The sequence below is a fragment of the Neoarius graeffei genome, chromosome 7 (genome assembly GCF_027579695.1).
Source record: "Neoarius graeffei isolate fNeoGra1 chromosome 7, fNeoGra1.pri, whole genome shotgun sequence".
Classification (NCBI taxonomy): Eukaryota; Metazoa; Chordata; class Actinopteri; order Siluriformes; family Ariidae; genus Neoarius; species Neoarius graeffei.
This window is the reverse complement of record NC_083575.1, coordinates 100,063,804-100,085,981: the sequence shown is the minus strand read 5'-3', so window position 1 is coordinate 100,085,981 and position 22,178 is coordinate 100,063,804. Positions and strand designations below refer to the sequence as shown.

At 41.7% G+C, this 22,178-nt stretch overlaps 2 protein-coding genes across 2 annotated transcripts in view; both read right to left on the bottom strand.

Moving 5' to 3' along the window:
• wu:fc34e06 (mucin-2) overlaps window positions 1-10,698 on the bottom strand; it is a 67,984-nt gene extending 57,286 nt beyond the window's left edge. The window contains exons 1-8 of the mRNA XM_060926666.1: window positions 7,188-10,698; window positions 6,944-7,089; window positions 6,702-6,823; window positions 6,281-6,342; window positions 6,091-6,191; window positions 5,911-5,983; window positions 5,677-5,825; window positions 5,450-5,571 (exon numbers count right to left, since the gene is read on the bottom strand). Of these exons, the coding sequence (XP_060782649.1) occupies window positions 5,450-5,571; window positions 5,677-5,825; window positions 5,911-5,983; window positions 6,091-6,191; window positions 6,281-6,342; window positions 6,702-6,823; window positions 6,944-7,089; window positions 7,188-10,225 (3,813 nt within the window). The 5' untranslated portion in view covers window positions 10,226-10,698. The remainder of the gene's footprint in view (window positions 1-5,449; window positions 5,572-5,676; window positions 5,826-5,910; window positions 5,984-6,090; window positions 6,192-6,280; window positions 6,343-6,701; window positions 6,824-6,943; window positions 7,090-7,187) is intronic.
• On the bottom strand, window positions 10,404-15,343 carry LOC132888960 (mucin-2-like). Its single transcript, XM_060925042.1, has 2 exons — window positions 10,640-15,343; window positions 10,404-10,418 (listed from the first exon to the last, which is right to left on the bottom strand). Exons 1-2 carry the CDS (start codon window positions 15,341-15,343, stop codon window positions 10,404-10,406), a joined length of 4,719 nt encoding a protein of 1,572 aa, XP_060781025.1.
• Window positions 15,344-22,178: the final 6,835 nt, after the last annotated feature.

The window sequence follows — 22,178 nt, the reverse complement described above, 5'->3', positions numbered from 1 at the left end:
GAGGACTACAGTTGACTTGCTAACTTTCAGAATGCAGTTGTCATGAACAGTTTGCACTCAAGTTTCCATCAATGAACAGTTCATAACTTCAACAAAAGAGTCTTCATGTTAAAGGTATAATGATTTTCCTGTTTTCACAGTTATACTTTGTGACCCTAAAGGACACAGTTATAGAGGCGAGTTATTTATCATCACGCTGTCTGTTATCACCCAAATGAGGATGGGTTCCCTTGTGAGTCAGGTTCCTCTCGAGGTTTCTTTCTCATGTCATCTGAGGGAGATTTTCTTTGCCACCTTTGCCACAGGCCTGCTCATCAGGGATAAATTGGGGATAAATTAGAGATAAAATTAGCTCATGTTTTAAGTCTTTTTGTAAAGCTGCTTTGTGACAATGTCTATTTGTTAAAAGTGCAATACAAGTAAATTTGACTTGACTTGGCCATGTGGGCTCACCACCTGCCTAGACAGGCACCAGGGTCAGGTGCATTGTGAGCCAGGTGGCAGGCAAAGGTGGGACCCTGGGCATACTGATCCTCAGCAGTGCAGACTAGTTATTGGGATGTGGAATGTTGCCTCTCTGGCAGGGAAGGAACTTGAGTGGGTGTGGGAGGTGGAGCAGTACCAACTAGATATAGTTGGGCTCACCTCCATGTGTAGGACCAGTTCTGGAACCAAACACCTGGAGAGGGGGTGGACACTCTCTTTTTCTGGTCTTGCCCAGGGTGAGAGGTGCCAGGGTGGTGTGGGGATAATCATGAGCTCCCAACTGAGTACCACTAGGTTGGAGATTTCTCCAGAGAATGAAAGGGTCACCTCCATGCAACTGCAAGTTGCTGAGAGGAAAAATATGACTGTTATTTGTGCTTATGCACCAAACAGCAGTGCAGACTATTTGGCCTTCTTGGAGTCGCTGGCTGGTGTTCTGGAAAGGATGCTGACTGGGAACTCCGTAGTTCTCTTGGGGACTTCAACACTCATGGGCAATGATGGAAAAACCTGGAGGGGGCTGATTGGGAGGAATGGCCTGCTTGATCAAATCCCCAGTAGTGTTTTGTGGTTGGACTTCTGTGATCATCATGGATTGGCCATAACAAACACCATATTCAAGCATAACGTGGTTCATAAGTGTACCTGATACCATAACACCTTAGGCCAAAGATCGATGATTGATTTTGTGGTTATATCATCAGATGTGCAGCTGTATGTCTTGGACACTTGGGTGAAGAGAGGAGCAGAGCTGTCAACTGATCACCACCTGGTGATGAGTTGTATCAGACAGCAGGGGAGGCTGCCAGACAGACCTGATAAACCCAAGCGTGCAGACAGGGTGAACTGGGAACATCTGGCAGAGTCCTCTGTTCATGAGGTCTTCAATTCCCACCTCGAGAAGAGCTTTTCATGCAGCCTTGAGAAGGTTTTTGCTCTTCTTACAAAGACATAGCGTGTTTTACTTATATAACATGGATATATTTAACTGTAACACGCAACCAGGAGCCAGTTTTCTCACTTATTTGAGAGAGGAGCTGCTGGCCCTGAAAACAATGGGACGAGCCGGGATACGACACCCCATCCTGGCCGAGCTGAAGAGGAAACCCAGGGGCTGCAAAGCCAGAGCTAAGCTAAAGGCTAGGCTAGTGGACAACCAGCGGCACTACAAACTATCCATTCCCTCCATTGTCATGGGGAATGTGAACTCGCTGCCGAATAAAGTCGACAAGCTATCCGCTCTGAACAACCAGCGGATTTATCGGGAGAGCAGCTTATTTATCTTTATGGAGACATGGCTAATACACCTTGTACCAGATGCTAACGTGGACCTGCAGGGATTCACTGCTGTGAGAGCCAACAGAGACACTAAAGCATGTGGGAAAAGCAAAGGTGGGGGACTCATCATTTATGTTAACAACCGCTGGTGTAACCCGGGACATATCTCCGTAAAGACAGTTTTATGTTGCCCAGACTTGGAGCTGCTAGCTGTTAGCCTGCGGCCATATTATCTGCCGAGGGAGTTCAGTCACGTGATCACCATCTGTGTTTACATCCCTCCGAGGGCAGACGCAGTCACTGCATGTGAGAGGATTCACTCTGTCACAGCAAGGCTGCAGACACAGCACCCTGAGGTATTTATGATCATTTCTGGGGACTTTAATCATGCTACGTTGTACTCTACTTTGGCTGCTTTTTACCAGGCTGTGGATTGTCCAACAAGGAACAACAGGACAATTGACTTGCTGTATGCTAATGTGAGGGATGCATACAGAGCCACACCCCTCCCCCCACTAGGGAAGTCTGACCACAACCTGGTTCATCTACAGCTGAAGTACACCCCCCTGGTTCAAAGGCAGGCTGCAACAACTAGCTCCATCAGGAGGTGGTCCCCTGAAATGGAAGATGCCCTCAGGGACTGCTATGACATCACGGACTGGGATGTGCTGCTTAGCCCACACTGTGAGGAGATAGAGGGGCTGACACACTGTCTGACAGATTACGTCAACTTCTGTGCAGACGTGGTCTCCCCCGCTAAGACTGTATGGTGTTACCCTAATAACAAGCCATGGGTAACACAGGAAGTCAAAGCTGTCCTCAACAGGAAGAAAGCCACCTTCAGGAGCAGGGATAGGGAGGTGATGTAAGCAGCACAGCAGGAGGTGAAACGCTGCATGAGGGAAGCTAAGGACAGCTACAGGAGAAAGGTGGAGCAGAAGCTGAAGGAGAACAGCATGAGGGAGGTCTGGGAAGGTGTGAAAACCATCACAGGCCACAATACAAAGACCAGAGTCATTGAGGGGACAGTGGAGAGGGCGAACGAGTTGAATGACTTCTTCAATCGGTTCAACCAGCCCACGTCCCCCCCACCCTCTCCCTCACTGCAGCCATCTCTCCTTCTTCCCTCAACACACCTCCCCCCAGTCATCACAGCAGCCCCCTCCTCCCCCACCTCAACACAGACTCCTCCATGCATTACTGCAGACCAGGTCAGAGGTCAACTGAGGAAGCTTCACCCCAGGAAAGCAGCAGGCTGGACAAGGTGTGTCCACGACTACTAAAGACCTGCACTGCTGAACTGGATGAACCACTCCAATGCATCTTCAACCTCGTCCTGCAGCTGGGGAGAGTGCCAACCCTCTGGAAGACACCATGTATCGTTCCAGTTCCCAAAAAGAATCAGCCCAGCGAGCTGAACGACTCCCGACCGGTGGCACTCACTTCACATCTGATGAAGATGTTTGAGTGGCTCTTCCTCAGCCTCCTCAGACCCCAGGTACAACATGCCCAGGACTGTCTGCAGTTTGAGTACCGGGCAGGTGTTGGTATGGAAGACGCCATCCTCTACCTGCTACACCGAGCCTACTCGCATCTGGATCAGGGAAATGGCACAGTGAGGATCCTCTTCTTGGACTTCTCGAGTGCCTTCAACACCATCCAGCCCCTATTGCTTCAGAACAAACTGAACAGGATGCAAGTGGACCCCTGCCTGGTCACCTGGATCTCCAGCTACCTCACTGACAGGCCGCAGTACGTCAGGCTGAAGGACATCACATCTGACACTGTAATTAGCAGCACCAGAGCACCCCAGGGCATGGTGCTGGCCCCTCTTCTCTTCACCCTATACACCGCAGACTTCTGCTACAACTCAGAGCTGTGTCACATTCAGAAGTTTGCCGATGACACAGCCATCGTTGGGTGTATCGGTGACGACAGACAGGAGGAGTATAAGAGCCTGGTGAGGGACTTTGCTGTGTGGTGCAACAGGAACCATCTGCAGCTCAACACCTCAAAGACCAAGGAGCTGGTCATTGACTTTGGGAGGTCCAGACCAAGGTCACTACCAGTTCTGATCGAGGGAGTCGAGGTGAAGGCTGTGGATTCCTACAAGTACCTCAGGCTGTGGCTGGACACCAAGCTGGACTGGACTTGCAACACCAATCACTTGTACAGGAAGGGACAGAGCAGGCTATACTTCCTTAGGAGGCTGCGGTCCTTTAACATCTACAGGAAACTCCTGTGGATGTTCTATCAGTCTGTGGTCGCCAGTGTCCTGTTTTACACCGTGGTGTGCTGGGGGGGCAGCGCATCCAAGGACACATCCAGCCTGGACAAACTGATCAGGCGGGCTGGCTCTGTGGTCGGCATGAAGCTGGACTCTCTGGTGACGGTGGCAGAAAAGAGGTCTATGGACAAATTATTGAATATCATGGACGATGCCAGACACCCTCTGCACACCGTCATCAGCAACCAGAGGAGCCTGTTCAGTGACAGAATGCTCCTTCCCAAGTGCAGGACGAACAGACTCCAAAACTCCTTTGTCCCTCACGCCATCAGACTGTACAACTCCTCTCTGGGGGGGGGGAGGAGAAGTAACAGGAGGACAGAGGACGGAGCAGTAGCCTAGCCTAACAATAAGCAATACCGGACAATGTGCAATATAATGTGCAATATTAAGTGCAATATCTTTCCTGCTTCCCCCCCACACACACACACTTACCCTAACCCCACTTCTTCCCCCCTTCCCCCTCCTCTCTTCCCCATATCTTATTCTTTTATATTTGTATATGTAAATACTTAATTTATTTTAATTTGTCTAGAAGTTTTCTCTATTTCTTTTCTCTGTTTATCTGTAATGATGGTGCTGGAATCTTAATTTCCCTGAGGGAACCCTCCCAAAGGGATCAATAAAGTTTTATCTAATCTAAGCTAATCTAATCTAACCATTAAAAGAGGATCAGTGAAAATTCTTTGAACATTTGGCTAAGTGTGCAGTAGCTGGAATAAAACTATTTTTCTCCAAGTCTGAGTCCATTGCTTTTGTCCTTGAAAAAGGTCTCGTGCTTCCTGTGGGTGAGGGGAGACACATTGCCCCTTGTGACTTTTAATGGAATTGAGATATTATTGACAAGTCATGGAACAAGATTGTGTGAGATTGATCAACAGATAAAACCAGCAGCAGCATTGTGACAGTCACCATACCAGTCTATGCTAGTGAAACAGGATCTCAGTTGGTGGACAAAGTTTGGAGTAGAATCACTGCTCCTCCACATCAAGTATCACCCATTTGAAGTGATTTTAACATTTTATCATATCACCAGTTTAGGTGATTTTGGCACATTTCATGGATATCCATTGCTTGGCTCCTGCTAGAGCTCTATCAGACTCACCCCAGTTAATGGGGACCAAAGGGCAGACCTAAGCTCTGCTGGAGTGGGGGTATCTGTATGCCTCACTTGAAAGAAGTGCTCAAGGTTGGCTACACTGTTATATAACAAGGTTTCATGACATTTCATGCTGAATCAACGTCTGATCAGAAGAGTATGCCTTGTTATGCACATGGTCGCCTCACGTCAGCTTTATTGTTATATGCTTTCAGAATAAAGACTATACAGTCAAGTTCTTGTGCCAAAGTAGCATGCTCCTACAGCAAATACAAAGTACATTGTATCTGTACACTCACCGCATTATTGATGGAGTTCTCCACTTGGGTGTACGTGTCATTCCTGAGTTCAGGGTTCTCTGGCATGCTGATGTTGTTGATGTTGATTGTGAAGATGACTGCATAGGAGGTGTTTGAAATACCTGTAGAGATAAACAAAATGTCCAGTAGAACAGTTTAGCTCTCATATGGATGGGAAAATAATGTCAACCTTTGTTACTGTAAAGTGTGATGGATAAAAACCATACTCTCATAGGTGAAGTTCAGCACACTAAGTGAATCGCTGAGATTTGTGAATCTCAACAGAGATGTGATGGCACTGAGGACCGAACTCTCACTGGGAGTGGGACTAAAGGAGTTGAACACCAGTGTGATCTCAATCACAGCTGAACCAGATCTACAAGGAAAAAACATTTTGTTGAATAACTTTTAAAATTTAGGATGAAAAACTATTTCTCCATTACATACACATTAGATCTTACTGTACTATTGGAGCAGCTGCAGAAGTCACCATCAGGTCTCTTGAAGTTGATGGAGAAATGGTCCTAGAAAATGCTTTAAAAAAGCAACTTTTGTGTCAGGTGAAATTAATAAAACATGCATTCTAGTTCAATCAACAGTATAAGACCAATCAAAAGGCACAATGATGTAATGCAGTGTACCGCTTTCTTTCTGGAGCTTATTGAGGAAGCTGATCAGTGCATTAGTGTCTCCATCTTGGAAACTGTACTGCATGTAACCTTCAATCTGTTTTCCTGTATTCCTGCTTAGAACATCAGAAAACTCTACTTGAAATCAGAACAGTGACAATAAGTTTTCTCAGAGCATAAATCACTGCTCTCTTGAACTTACGTGAAGTTAGAAGACTTTGGTTCAAATCGGTCTTGCCCAGGTTCATTCAAAAGTGTGTTTAGCTGTTTCAATGACAATAGGTTATTATTATTATTATTATTATTATTATTATTATTATTATTATTATTGTATTATATAAGTTTTTAGAGATGTAATATTGTGTTTTTAGATGTTTTAAAATGAGCAACTTAACATTCGTGCCATTGTGTATGTGTTTAATAAAGTTGGCAAATGTCTTGCTTACATCCAACAGAAATTTATACAGTGTACTGTAACCAAAATACATATGATTTTTTAAGGATGAATTCCACAAATTTGGTTTGTCTTGGTAATGTTATATGGTTTTACAATATAGTGTACTGAAACAGTTTTGATCAGAATAATATATTCTGCTTATTTTCATAAAAATATTTATACCCACAGCATTATTAATGGAACTCTGCACTTGGGTGTCAATGTTGTTGCTGAGGTCAGGTTTCTCTGGCATACTGATGTTACTGAGGCTGAATGTGAAGATGACTGCATAAGAACTGTCTGAAATTTCTAGGGAATAAAGCAAATTCCTTTTAGAATGCCTAAAAAAAATGTACATTTCATATGGATGGGTCAATGAAGTGAACAGTTGTATTTTGTGTCCACAACAAGTTAGTAAACAAAACCTACTCTCATAGGTGAAGTTCAGGACTTTTATTGAATCACTGATGTTTGTGAGTTGAGAACTCAACAGAGCTGTGATTGCGTTTTGGACCAAGGTCTCACTGGGAATGGGAGTGGAAGAGTTGAACATCATCCTGGTTTGAACCACAGCTCTGAAGAGATCAAGCATAATGTAGATTATGTTTTCTTTCAGACTTCAATTTGAATATTTCCTTCTTTATTTATATAGTTATATAAAAATTGAACATACTTTATGGAGAGAGGTATTGTATAAGTTGTAAGGATGGGAGAACCCATATAGATTGTTGATTCTGCTGTTGATGTATTGGTTGAAGTGGCAGCTTCAGTTAATGTAGTTACAGTTGTGGTTGAAATTGCAGTGTTCTCAGCTGCATTTGCTTCCATTGTACTTATTTCAGTAATAGGTGAATTTGTTAGAGTTATTTCACCAACTGTAGTGCTTTTAATTAGTGAATTTAGCAAAGCAGATGTATTTGAATGTCTAGCAATTGTGAAAGGCCGTTGTGTGGAACCAGTGGCAATGGTCAAATCTTCCTTGGGTGTTGTAGATGCTGGTGATATAGGTGTAGTTGATAGAGTTGGCACTGGAGTTGCTGGCACCAATGTTGTGGAGCTGAAACCTGTAGTAGTTAGCATTATATGTGTTGTATTTGATGTTAAATTTCTATTACCTTGATCTACTGTAAAAGGTGAAAAAGTAGATTCTGCATTTACTGTTTCACTTGAAATACTTGAAGTTACAGAAGTTTGTGAAACATTTGAATATATCGTTGATAGTGCAACTGGGTGAGCAGAGGATGAAATTGCAGTAGTCAATTCTGTTTTTGATGTTAGAGTTCTTTGTGCTATGTATGTGGGTGTAGTTTTTAGAGTATCCACTGTAGTTGTAGATGCTTCAGTTGTAATCTTTGGAGCCAGAGTGGTTGTAGATGCAGTTGTTGTTTCTGTGGTTGCTGTATGATATGTTGTGGACATAGTAGCAACACTTACTTCAGGTGTTGATTTTTTAGTTATTAGTGGTAGAGTTGTTGGTGTAGATGGTGTTTCCTCTGTAATTGTTGGTGATTCAGTTGTTGTGTTTGGAGCTAGAGTATTTATTGATGTTGTTTTTGCTTTTGTTGTTTCAGTGAGTGTTGCACTCTGTGTTGAAGATTTAGAGCTAGAGGGATGTTCCCATGTCAGTTTTGTAAATGACGGTAAAGTTGTAGTTGTTAGTGTTTCTATTGAAGGGGATAGAGTTGAAGAAACTGTTTTTGCTTGTGTTGGTGATGTTACATTTGCAAGTGTAGCTGTTAGTGCCCCCTCTGTAGTTATTGGTGCTTCAGTTGTAGTCCTTGGTAGCAGAATAATTTCAGATTCAGTTGATTCTGCTGTTGTTGTTTTTGTTGTCCATGTGTGCTCAAGAGTGGCTGTAGATACAGATCTGGTCATTGGTGGAGTTGAAGGTCTAGTTGTTGGTGCTTCAGTTGTAGTGCTCAGAGCTTTACTAATTGTAGATGTAGTTGGTACTGCTGTTGTGGGCTCAGTAATAGTGTTTATTTTTGTTCCTGTCATTATAATTGCTGATGGTACAGGTACAGTTATATATGTTCTCTGAGCTTTTGTGGTTGTTGGTGTTGTCATTAGTGTTACAATTGTAGGTGTATTTGTTGGAGTTTCCTCTGTAGCTGTTGGTACTTCCATTGTGGTGGTTGGAGTGGAAATAGTTTCTGGTACAGTTGAATCTTTTGGTTGTGTGGTTTGTGTAGGCTGTCTTGTGAATATAGTGGTCACTGTGGTTGTTGGTGTTTCTTTAGTAGTTGTTTGTTCTTTAGCTTCAATGCTGGGGGCTGGAGTAGTTGTTTCTGATAGTGTTAATTCTGTGGTTGTTGTAGCCTGTTTTGTGGATTCTGTGGTACTGGATTGTTTTGTGTTTGGTGTTAAAAGTGAAGGCGGAATTGTTGGAGGTTTTTTTGTAGTTGTGTGTTCTTCAATTACAGTGCTGGTGGTAGGAGTAGTTGTGGCTGCAGTTGATTCTGTCATGAATTCTGTCTTACTGGTCACTTGTTCTGTTGTAATTGTTCTACCTGCTGCTGTTAGAGTCTGTGTTATGGATTCAGTGGTGGTGAACACTTCTAGTGTTTTAGTTGGTGGTACAGTTGTAGGTGTATTTGATGGAGTTTTCTCTGAAGTTGCTGGTACTACAGTTATAGTGGTTGTAGCTGTCGTGGTCATTAAACTAGTTGATTCCATTTTTGTTGTTGTTGGTTCTGTGGATGTTGTAGCCTGTGTTGTGTATTCAGTGATAGTGGTCCCTTCTATTGCCAGTGTTGTAGTTGATGGTTCAGTTGAATGTGTAGTTGATGGAGTTTCTTCAGTTGTGCTTGGAACTATAGTGGTTGTTAATTCAATTGATTTTTCAGTTGATTCAGTTGATTCTGTTGTGTATTCAGACTTACTGTTCTCTTCTTTTGTTCCTGTAATTGCTCTTTCTGATGTTGTTGCAGCTTGTGTTGTGGACTCAGTGGTAGTGTTCACTTCTACTGTTATTATTTTATTTGGTAGTACAGTTGTAGTTGATGGAGTTTTCTCTGTAGTTGTTGATACTTTATTTGTGGTCATTGGTGCTATGGTGGTTGTTAATATAGTTGATTCTGTTGTTGTTGGTTCTGTTGTTATTGTAGCTCGTGTAGAATCAACTGTAGTGGTCACTTCTTTTTTTGATACGATTGTAGGTGTAGTTTGGTTTTCCTCTGTATTTGTTAAAGCTTCAGGTGTAGTGCTTATAACCAGAATAATTGTAGATGCAGTTGATTCTCCTGTTGGTGATTCTGTGGGTATTAGAGGATGTCTTGTTAAATCAGGTTTAGTGGTTGCTTCCATTGTCTGAATTGTAGTTTGTGTCACAGTTGTAAGTGTAGTTGATGGAGATTGCTTTGTAGTTGTTTGCGATTCAGTTGTGATTCTTGGTACTATGTTGGTTCTTAATATATTTGACTCTGCTTTTGCTGGTTTTGTGGTTATTGTAGCCTGTGTTGTGGATTCAGTCATAGTACTCAGTTCCATTGTCAGTGTTGTAGTTGGTGGTGGAGTTACAGTAGCCTGTGTAGTGAATTCTGTTGTAGTGATTGCTTCCATTATTCGAGTCATTGTTTTTGGCAGAGTTGTAGGTCCAGGTGATGGAGTTTTCTTTGGAGATATTGATGCTGCTGGTGTTGCTTCTGCTGTTCTTGGCTCTGTGGTTGTTCCAACCTCCATTGTCGATTCAGTAGTCAAGGTCACTTTCATTTTTTGACTTGCAGTAGGGGACAAAGTTGTAAGTGCAGTTGAAGGAGTTTCCTCTGTAATTATGGATGCTTCAGTTGTGGTGCTTGGAGGTAAGGTTCTTGTTAATGCAAGTGATTCTGCTGTAGTTTGTGGCACAGTTGTAGGTGTAGTTGATGTAGTTTTCTCTGTAGTTGGTCCTTTAATTGTAGTTGTGCTTAGAGCGAAGGTAATTGTTAATCCAGTTGATTCTGCTATTATTGATTCTACTGATGTGGATTCAGTGGTAGGGGTCACATCCAATATTAAAGTTGTAGTTGGTGGTACAGTTGTAGGTGTAGTGGATGGAGTTTCCTCAGTTGTGTTTGAAGCTATGGTGGTTATTAATCCAGTTGATTCTGCTGTTGTCGATCGTGTTGATTCTGTAGTTGTTCTAGCCTGTGTTGTGGATTCAGTGATAGTGGTTGCTTCTGTTGTTGGTACAGAAGTTACTTTAGTTGTTGGTGTCCCCACTGTAGTTGTTGATGCTTCAAGCTTAGTGCTTGGAATCAGAATATTTATAGATGTGGCTGATTGTGCTGTTGTTTGTTTCATAGATGTTGTAGCCTGTGATGTGGATTCAGTTGTAGTGGTTGTTTCCATTGTTCGAGTTGGAGTTTTTGGTGGAAATGTAGGACCAGGTGATGGGGATTCCTTTGTAGATGTTGATACTGCTGGTGTTGCTTTGGCTGTTGATGGCTCTGTGGTTGTTGTAACCTCCATTGTGAATTCAGTAGTAGTGGTTGTTTTCATTTTTCGACTTGTAGTAGGGGGCACAGTTGTAAATGGAGTTGAAGGAGTTTGCTCTGTAGTTGTTGATGCTTCAGTTGTGCTGCTTGAAGCTAAGTTACTTGTTAATCCTGTTGATTCTGTTGTAGTTTGTGGCACAGTTGTGGGTGTAGTTGATGGAGTTTTCTTTGTAGTTGGTGCTTCAGTTGTGCTTGGAGTTAAGGTAATTGTTAATCCAGTTGATTCTGCTGTTGTTGATTCTGCTGATGTGGATTCAGTGGTAGGGGTCACATTCAATAGTAAAGTTGTAGTTGGTGGTGTAGTTGTAGGTGTAGTTGATGGAGTTTCCTCATTTGTGTTTGAAGCTATGGTGGTTATTAATCCAGTTGATTCTGCTGTTGTGGAATCTGTTGGTGTTGATTCTGTGGTTGTTCTAGTCTCTGTTGTGAATTCAGTGATAGTGGTTGCTTCTGTTGTTGGTACAGAAGTTACTTTAGTTGTTGGTGTCCCCTCTATAGTTGATGATGCTTCAAGCTTAGTGCTCGGAATCAGTATATTTATAGATGTGGCTGATTGTGCCGTTGTTTGTTTCATAGATGTTGTAGCCTGTGATGTGGATTCAGTTGTAGTGGTTGCTTCCATTGTTTGAGTTGGAGTTTTTGGTGGAATTGTGGGATCAGGTGACGGGGATTCCTTTGTAGATGATGATACTGCTGGTGTTGCTTCAGCTGTTGATGTCTCTGTGGTTGTTACAACCTTCATTGTGGATTCAGTAGTAGTGGTGACTGTCATTTTTCTATTTATAGTAGGGGACACAGTTGTAAGTGGAGTTGAAGGAGTTTCCTCTGTAGTTATTGATGATTCATTTGTGGTACTTGGAGCTAAGGTACTTGTTAATCCAGTTGATTCTGCTGTTGATTCTGCTGATGTGGATTCAGGAGTAGGGGTCATATTCAATATTAGAGTTGTAGTTGGTGGCACAGTTGTAGGTGTAGTTGATAGAGTTTCCTCATTTGTGTTTAAAGCTATGGTCGTTATTAATCCAGTTGATGCTGCTGTTGTGGATTCTGTTGGTGTTGATTCTGTGGTTGTTGTAGGCTGTGGTGTGGATTGAAGCACAGTGCTTGCTTCCATATTTTTTGCTGTAGTTTGTGACATAGTTATCAGTACAGTTCGTTGAGTTTCGCCTGTACTTTTTGATTCAGTTGTAGTGCTTGGAGCTAAGGTCACTGTTAATTGAGTTGATTCTGCTGTATTTGATTCTGCTGGTGTTGTGTCCATGGTTGTTCCAACATCCATTGTGGATTCAGAAATAGTGGTCACTTTCATGTTTCCACTTGTAGTAGGGGGCACAGTTGTAAGTGGAGTTGAAGGAGTTTCCTCAGTAGTTGTTGATGTTTCAGTTGTGCTGCTTGGAGCTAAGTTACTTGTTAATCCAGTTGATTCTGCTCCAGCTTGTGGCACAGTTGTGGGTGTAGTTGATGGAGTTTTCTTTGTAGTTGGTGCTTCATTTGTGCTTAGAGTTAAGGTAATTGTTAATCCAGCTGATTCTGCTGTTGTTGATTCTGCTGATGTGGATTCTGTGGTAGGGATCACATTCAATAGTAAAGTTGTAGTTGGTGGAATAGTTGTAGGTGTAGCTGATGTAGTTTGCTCATTTGTGTTTGAAGCTATGGTGGTTATTAATCCAGTTGATTCTGCTGTTGTGGATTCTGTTGGTGATGATTCTGTGGTTGTTGTTGCCTGTGTTGTGGATTCAGTGATCATGGTTGCTTCTGTTGTTGGTACAGTTATTATAGTTGTTGGTGTCCCCTCTGTAGTTGTTAATGGTTCAAGCTTAGTGCTTGGAATCAGTATATTTATAGATGTGGCTGATTGTGCTGTTGTTTGTTCCATCATTGTTGTAGCCTGTGATGTGGATTGAAGGATAGGGCTTGCTTCCATTGTTTTAGTTGTAGATTGTGGCACAGTTATCGGTATAGTTAGTTGACTTTCCTCTGTACTTTTTGATTCAGTTGAAATGCTTGGAACTAAGGTCACTGTTAATTGAGTTGATTCTGCTGTCATTGATTCTGCTGGTGTTGTATCCGTGGTTATTCCAATGTCCATTGTGGATTCAGAAGTAGTGGTCACTTTCATGTTTCCACTTGTAGTAGGGGGCACAGTTGTAAGTGGAGTTGAAGGAGTTTCCTCGGCAGTTGTTGATGTTTCAGTTGTGATGCTTGGAGTTAAATTACTTGTTAATCCAGTTGATTCTGCTGCAGTCTGTGGCACAGTTGTGGGTGTAGTTGATGGAGTTTTCTCTGTAGTTGGTGCTTCAGTTGTGCTTAAAGTTAAGGTAAATGTTAATCCAGCTGATTCTGCTGTTGTTGATTCTGCTGATGTGGATTCAGTGGTAGGGGTCACATTCAATACTAAAGTTGCAGTTGGTGGAATAGTTGTAGGTGTAGCTGATGTAATTTGCTCATTTGTGTTTGAAGCTATGGTGGTTATTAATCCAGTTGATTCTGCGGTTGTGGATTCTGTTGGTGTTGATTCTGTGGTTGTTGTTGCCTGTGTTGTGGATTCAGTGATCATGGTTGCTTCTGTTGTTGGTACAGTTATTATAGTTGTTGGTGTCCCCTCTGTAGCTGTTAATGGTTCAATCTTAGTGCTTGGAATCAGTATATTTATAGATGTGGCTGATTGTGCTGTTGTTTGTTCCATCATTGTTGTAGCCTGTGATGTGGATTGAAGGATAGGGCTTGTTTCCATTGTTTTACTTGTAGATTGTGGCACAGTTATTGGTATAGTTAGTTGACTTTCCTCTGTACTTTTTGATTCAGTTGAAGTGCTTGGAGCTAGGGTCACTGTCAATTGGGTTGATTCTGCTGTCATTGATTCTGCTGGTGTTGTCTCTATGGTCGTTGCAATTTCCATTGTGGATTCAGAAGTAGTGGTCACTTTCATGTTTCCACTTGTAGTAGGGGGCACAGTTGTAAGTGGAGTTGAAGGAGTTTCCTCGGTAGTTGTTGATGTTTCAGTTGTGCTGCTTGGAGCTAAGTTACTTGTTAATCCAGTTGATTCTGCTGTAGTTTGTTGCACAGTTGTGGGCATATTTGATAGAGTTTTCTTTGTAGTTGGTGCTTCAGTTGTGCTTAAAGTTAAGGTAATTGTTAATCCAGCTGATTCTGCTGTTGTTGATTCTGCTGATGTGGATTCTGTGGTAGGGGTCAAATTCAATACTAAAGTTGTAGTTGGTGGAATAGTTGTAAGTGTAGCTGATGTAGTTTGCTCATTTGTGTTTGAAGCTATGGTGGTTATTAATCCAGTTGATTCTGCTGTTGTGGATTCTGTTGGTGTTGATTCTGTGGTTGTTCTTGCCTGTGTTGTGGATTCAGTGATCGTGGTTGCTTCTGTTTTTGGTACAGTTGTTATTATAGTTGTAGGTGTCCCCTCTGTAGCTGTTAATGGTTCAATCTTAGTGCTTGGAATCAGTATATTCATAGATGTGGCTGATTGTGCTGTTGTTTGTTCCATCATTGTTGTAGCCTGTGATGTGGATTGAAGGATAGGGCTTGTTTCCATTGTTTTACTTGTAGATTGTGGCACAGTTATTGGTATAGTTAGTTGACTTTCCTCTGTACTTTTTGATTCAGTTGAAGTGCTTGGAGCTACTGTCAATTGGGTTGATTCTGCTGTCATTGATTCTGCTGGTGTTGTCTCTATGGTCGTTGCAATTTCCATTGTGGATTCAGAAGTAGTGGTCACTTTCATGTTTCCACTTGTAGTAGGGGGCACAGTTGTAAGTGGAGTTGAAGGAGTTTCCTCGGTAGTTGTTGATGTTTCAGTTGTGCTGCTTGGAGCTAAGTTACTTGTTAATCCAGTTGATTCTGCTGTAGTTTGTGGCACAGTTGTGGGCATATTTGATAGAGTTTTCTTTGTAGTTGGTGCTTCAGTTGTGCTTAGAGTTAAGGTAATTGTTAATCCAGCTGATTCTGCTGTTGTTGATTCTGCTGATGTGGATTCTGTGGTAGGGGTCACATTCAATAGTAAACTTGTAGTTGGTGGAATAGTTGTAGGTGTAGTTGATGGAGTTTGCTCATTTGTGTTTGAAGCTATGGTGGTTATTAATCCAGTTGATTCTGCTGTTGTGGATTCTGTTGGTGTTGGTTCTGTGGTTGTTGTTGCTTGTGTTGTGGATTCGGTGATCGTGGTTGCTTCTGCTTTTGGTACAGTTGTTATTAAAGTTGTTGATGTCCCCTCTGTAGTTGTTAATGGTTCAAGCTTAGTGCTTGGAATCAGTATATTTATAGATGTGACTGATTGTGCTGTTGTTTGTTCCATTGTTGTTGTAGACTGTGATGTGGACTGAAGGATAGTGCTTGCGTCCATTATTTTTGTTGTAGTTTGTGGCAGAGTTATTGGTATAGTTGGTTGAGTTTCCTCTGTACTTTTTGATTCAGTTGAAGTGCTTGGAGCTAAGGTCAGTGTTATTTGAGTTGATTCTGTAGTCATTGATTCTACTGTTGTTGTTTCTACGATTGTTGTGGCCTGTGTTCTGGATAAAATGGTTGTGGGCAATTCAGTTGTCAGTGCCATAACTGTTAATACAGATGTAGGTATCACTGATGTGCTCTCCTCTCTAGTTTGTAATGCTTCAGGTGTAGTGCTTTGGAACTGAGTACTCATAAATGCCACTGATTCTGCTGTTGTTGTTGATGGCATTTCCTTTGTCACTATTGATGCTTCCCTTGTAGTGCTTGGAGCTAATGTAGTTGTTAATCTAGAGGATTCTGCTGTTATTTTCTGTGTGGTTGTCTCAGCCTGTGTTGTGGATTCAGTAGCAGAGGTCACTTCTTTTGTTAGTATTGTAGTTAGTGGTACAATTGTAGGTGTAGTTAATGGAGTGTCCTCTCTAGTTGTTGATGATTCAATTGTGGTGCTTGGAGCTAAGGTAGTTGTGAATCTAGTTGATTCTGCTGGTGATGGTTCTGTGGTTGTTTCAGCCTGTGTTCTGAATTCAATAGTAGTGGTCATTTCTGTTATTGGCACAGTTGTAGCTATAGATGTTGGTGTCCCCTCTGCAATTACTGATGTTTTAGGTGTCATGCTTTGAACCAGTGTAGATGTAGATGCTGTTGATTCTGCTGTAGTTGATTCTGAGGTTGTTATAGACTGTGTTGTGGATAAAATGGTAGTGAACAATTCAGTTGTGGATGCTGTAATTGTTGATGGTACAGTTATAGGTATAGTTGTTGGGCTCCCCTTTGTAGTTGTTAGTGCTTCATTTGTAGTGCTTGTAAACAAAGTATTTGTGAATGTAGTTGATTCTCTTGTAGTTGATTCTGCTGTAGGTGATTCTATGTTTGTTGCAGCTTGTGTTGTGGATGCAGTGATAGAGGTCAATTCTGCTATTGGTGTTGTAATTACAAATGGGACAGTTGTCGGTGTTGTTGTTGGGGTTGCCTCTCTAGTTGTTGATGCTTCAATTCCATTGCTTGAAGCCAGGGTAGTTGTAGATGCAATTGTTCCTTCTGTTGTTGTTTCTGTAGGAGCCTGTGTTATAGATTCAGTGTTAGGGGTTACTTTTTTTGTGAGGGCTATAGTTGGTAGCCCATTTGTAGGTGTAGTTGATGGAGTTTCCTCTGTGGTTGTTGGTGATTCTGCTCTCATGCTTGTATCAATGGTGGGTGTTAATCTAGTTGATTCTGCTTTTGATGCTTCATTTGTAGTGCTTGGAACTGAAATAGTTGTATATGCAGTTGTTCCTGCTGTTGTTTGATCTGTAGTTGCTGTACCTTGTATTGTGGATTCAGTAGTGATGGTTGGTGTTGTAATTGATGGTACAGTTGTAGTTGTTTCCTCTGTAGTTGTCTGTGTTTCAGTTTTAGTGCTTAGAGCTAGAGTATTTGTTGATGCAGTTGTTTCTGCTGTTGTTGATTCTGTGCTTAATGTAGGCTGTGTTGTGGATAAAGTGATAGCAGTCAGCTCAGTCACTGGTGTTGTAGATGTTAATGACACAGTTGTAGGTGTATTTTCTGGAGTTTCCTGTGTAGTTATTGCAGTTATAGTGCTCAGAGATCGAGTAGTTATAGATGCAGTTGTTTCTACTGCCATTGCTTCTGTGGTTGTTGGAGATTGTTCTGTGGATTCAGTGGTATTGGTTGGATCTGTTGTTAGTGTATTTGTTTGTATTTTTTCTGTCTTCGTTGATAGTTCAAGTGTAGTGCTTGGAACCCGACTCCTGGTAGATGCTGATGATTCTGCAGTTGATTCTGTTGCTGGCTGCATTGTGGATTCAGTGATTGCCATCCTGAAGTCAAAGCATCATGTATCAGAGATTATCATTTTATGGCCAAAAGAAAGCAATAAATAATTTTATATTTTTACATTTGCACTTTTTCAAAATTTCTAAATTCACCTTTTATGCAGACAATACCCAAGAAATAAAGATTTTGACAGCTCTACTTACGTTTGGCTTCTGATCCCACTAAATACCAGCCACAGATACACTGTTACAAATAGAGTATATTGTTGTTATTATTTTAAGGTAGTAATGGGAATTAAATTATTTTATATTTCAGATAAAAGAAAAAAAACACTGAAATCCAGAAAGGCCTACACTTCACAATTGATAACATTTATTTAATTGCATGATAAAGATTTGTATAATTTCAAAAAGGACAAATTTAAAAATTTTGAGTCTATTTCAACCTCCCACAAGCATGATTATGATAATGGCCCTTCCTATACATCACTTTGTTATTTTCTGTGTGAAGTATGTTTCTGTGATGTTTTTTTTTTTTTTTTTAATTCAGAGTTTGTTGTGCTTACATTTTATATAGTACAATGGACAGGAAATGTTTAATATACAACCCCGATTCCAAAAAAGTTGGGAAAAAGTACAAATTGTAAATAAAAATGGAATGCAATAATTTACAAATCTCAAAAACTGATATTATATTCACAATAGAACATAGACAACATATCAAATGTCGAAAGTGAGACATTTTGAAATTTCATGCCAAATATTGGCTCATTTGAAATTTCATGACAGCAACAAATCTCAAAAAAGTTGGGACAGGGGCAATAAGAGGCTGGAAAAGTTAAAGGTACAAAAAAGGAACAGCTGGAGGACCAAATTGCAACTCATCTCATCTCATTATCTCTAGCCGCTTTATCCTTCTACAGGGTCGCAGGCAAGCTGGAGCCTATCCCAGCTGACTATGGGCGAAAGGTGGGGTACACCCTGGACAAGTCGCCAGGTCATCACAGGGCTGACACATAGACACAGACAACCATTCACACTCACATTTACGGTCAATTTAGAGTCACCAGTTAACCTAACCTGCATGTCTTTGGACTGTGGGGGAAACCGGAGCACCCGGAGGAAACCCACGCGGACACGGGGAGAACATGCAAACTCCGCACAGAAAGGCCCTCGCCAGCCCTGGGGCTCGAACCCAGGACCTTCTTGCTGTGAGGCGACAGCGCTAACCACTACACCACCGTGCCGCCCCTCAAATTGCAACTCATTAGGTCAATTGGCAATAGGTCATTAACATGACTGGGTATAAAAAGAGCATCTTGGAGTGGCAGCAGCTCTCAGAAGTAAAGATGGGAAGAGGATCACCAATTCCCCTAATTCTGCGCTGACAAATAGTGGAGCAATATCAGAAAGGAGTTCGACAGTGTAAAATTGCAGAGTTTGAACATATCATCATCTACAGTGCATAATATCATCAAAAGATTCAGAGAATCTGGAAGAATCTTTGTGCGTAAGGGCCAAGGCCGGAAAACCATACTGGGTGCCCATGATCTTCGGGCCCTTAGACGGCACTGCATCACATACAGGCATGCTTCTTTATGGGAAATCACAAAATGGGCTCAGGAATATTTCCAGAGAACATTATCTGTGAACACAATTCACCGTGCCAGCCGCCGTTGCCAGCTAAAACTCTATAGTTCAAAGAAGAAGCCGTATCTAAACATGATCCAGAAGCGCAGACATCTTCTCTGGGCCAAGGCTCATTTAAAATGGACTGTGGCAAAGTGGAAAACTGTTCTTTGGTCAGACGAATCAAAATTTGAAGTTCTTTATGGAAATCAGGGATGCCGTGTCATTCGGACTAAAGAGGAGAAGGACGACCCGAGTTGTTATCAGCGCTCATTTCAGAAGCCTGCATCTCTGATGGTATGGGGTTGCATTAGTGTGTGTGGCACGGGCAGCTTACACATCTGGAAAGACACCATCAATGCTGAAAGGTATATCCAGGTTCTAGAGCAACATATGCTCCCATCCAGACGACGTCTCTTTCAGGGAAGACCTTGAATTTTCCAACATGACAATGCCAAACCACATACTGCATCAATTACAGCATCATAGCTGTGTAGAAGAAGGGTCCGGGTACTGAACTGGCCAGCCTGCAGTCCAGATCTTTCACCCATAGAAAACATTTGGTGCACCATAAAACGGAAGATACGACAAAAAAGACCTAAGACAGTTGAGCAACTAGAATCCTACATTAGACAAGAATGGGTTAACATTCCTATCCCTAAACTTGAGCAACTTGTCTCCTCAGTCCCCAGACATTTACAGACTGTTGTAAAGAGAAAAGGGGATGTCTCACAGTGGTAAGCATGGCCTTGTCCCAACTTTTTTGAGATGTGTTGTTGTCATGAAATTTAAAATCACCTAATTTTTCTCTTTAAATGATACGTTTTCTCAGTTTAAACAATTGATATGTCATCTATGTTCTATTCTGAATAAAATATGGAATTTTGAAACTTCCACATAATTGCATTACGTTTTTATTTACAATTTGTACTTTGTCCCAACTTTTTTGGAATCGGGGTTGTATTTGATACTGATAACAGTGATGAAAACAGAAGAACACACCTAAAAAATCAACAACTGCACTGGAAAATCCAACATATGCATCTACAACTATAACACAAACAATGACAACAGAAGTGACCACTACCACTAAGTCTGTAAATGATACATTTTCTCAGTTTAAACATTTGATATGTCATCTATGTTCTATTCTGAATAAAATATGGAATTTTGAAACTTCTACATCATTGCATTCCATTTTTATTTACATTTATTACTGGCATCTTATTGTCTTGTAAAATCAAATCTGTGGGTTATTTTCTTCTCCTACAGTAAGCCTTCAGTACTTCATCAATTGATGGAGTCCAACTCTAAGACCATTGCACATGTCACTATCAAGTGTGGCATATAGCAAGGTGATGCACTGTCTCCGCTGCTGTTCTGCATAGGCCTTAACCCCCTCAGCCAGATCATCACAAAGAGTGGATATGGACACAGATTCAGGAGTGGAGTGACCATCAGCCACCTCCAAGACATGGATGACATCAAGCTGTACACCAGGAGTGAACGATATATTTATGCACTGATCCACCTCACCAGGATCTACAGCGAGGACATCAGGATCTCATTCGGATTGGATAAGTGTGATTGCATGGTGGCAAGGAGAGGGAAGGTGATTAGGAGTGATGGGGTGGACTTACCAGAAGGCAGGATAGCAGATATACAGGACAGCTACAAGTATCTGAGTATGCCACAGGCCAGTGGGTGCCATGATGAGGAGGCAAGGGGGTCAGCAATGACCAAATATGTCCAAAGGGTAAGACAGGTTCTCAGAAGCCAGCTCAATGGTAGGAATAAGATCCAAGTCATCAACATGCATGCCCTCCTACTCATCAGAAACCCAACTGTAATAGTAAACTGGCCACAAGAGGAGATAGATGCAGCTGATGTCAAGACATGAAAATTCCTCACAATGTATGGAGGGTTCCACCTGAAGTCCAGCACCCTGAGATGCTACAAGTCATGGAAACAGGGAGGGTGAGGATTGGTGAATGTCAGAACCATGATCCAAGATGAAACAAGTAGCATCCATGAATACATCAGAAATATGTCCGTCCGTTCCCCCACTTTGCACCTGTCTTTGGCTTGTCATTTATGTTGTCTATTGTACTTAGATACAGTAGCTATATATTTAGATAGCTAGATGTTCTAGATAGCTAAATGTCTCCTTAGACAGCCATAGATCATTCTTTATATACCTTGTTTTGTAACCTATTTTCTCTATAAGTGCACCATAGGGAGCCTCAGGGAAACAGTATTTCAATGCACTGTATACTTGTATGTGGATGTATTGAGAGTAAAGCTCTCTTGAATCTTGAACATTGAGGGTGATGAGGATGATGAGATAAAATTGTGGAAGACCAAGCCTCTCCATGGGATGTATCATCCATAGATAGAGAAAGTGGCTGACATCAAAAAGTTCTACCAGTGGATAGAGAAGGCTGACTTGAAGGACAGCACAGAGGCTCTGATCACGGCAGCACAGATGCAGGTGTCTACGACAGTAGACAGGACCCAAGGTGCAGGCTGCGCAAAGATGCCCCTGAGACAGTCCAGCACATATTAACAGGGTATAAGATGCAAGCTGGGACAGCATACCCTGAGTGACATTACCAAGTGGCTGGGATAGTAGATTTTAAATTTCCCTGAGGGAACCCTCCCAAAGGGATCAATAAAGTTTTATCTATCTACAACCCTGATTCCAAAAAAGTTGGGACAAAGTACAAATTGTAAATAAAAACGGAATGCAATGATGTGGAAGTTTAAAAATTCCATATTTTATTCAGAATAGAACATAGATGACATATCAAATGTTTAAACTGAGAAAATGTATCATTTAAAGAGAAAAATTAGGTGATTTTAAATTTCATGACAACAACACATCTCAAAAAAGTTGGGACAAGGCCATGTTTACCACTGTGAGACATCCCCTTTTCTCTTTACAACAGTCTGTAAATGTCTGGGGACTGAGGAGACAAGTTACTCAAGTTTAGGGATAGGAATGTTAACCCATTCTTGTCTAATGTAGGATTCTAGTTGCTCAACTGTCTTAGGTCTTTTTTGTCGTATCTTCCGTTTTATGATGCGCCAAATGTTTTCTATGGGTGAAAGATCTGGACTGCAGCCTGGCCAGTTCAGTACCTGGACCCTTCTTCTACGCAGCTATGATGCTATAATTGATGCAGTATATGGTTTGGCATTCATGTTGGAAAATGCAAGGTCTTCCCTGAAAGAGACGTCGTCTGGATGGGAGCAAATGTTGCTCTAGAACCTGGATATACCTTTCAGCATTGATGGTGTCTTTCCAGATCTGTAAGCTGCTCATGCCAC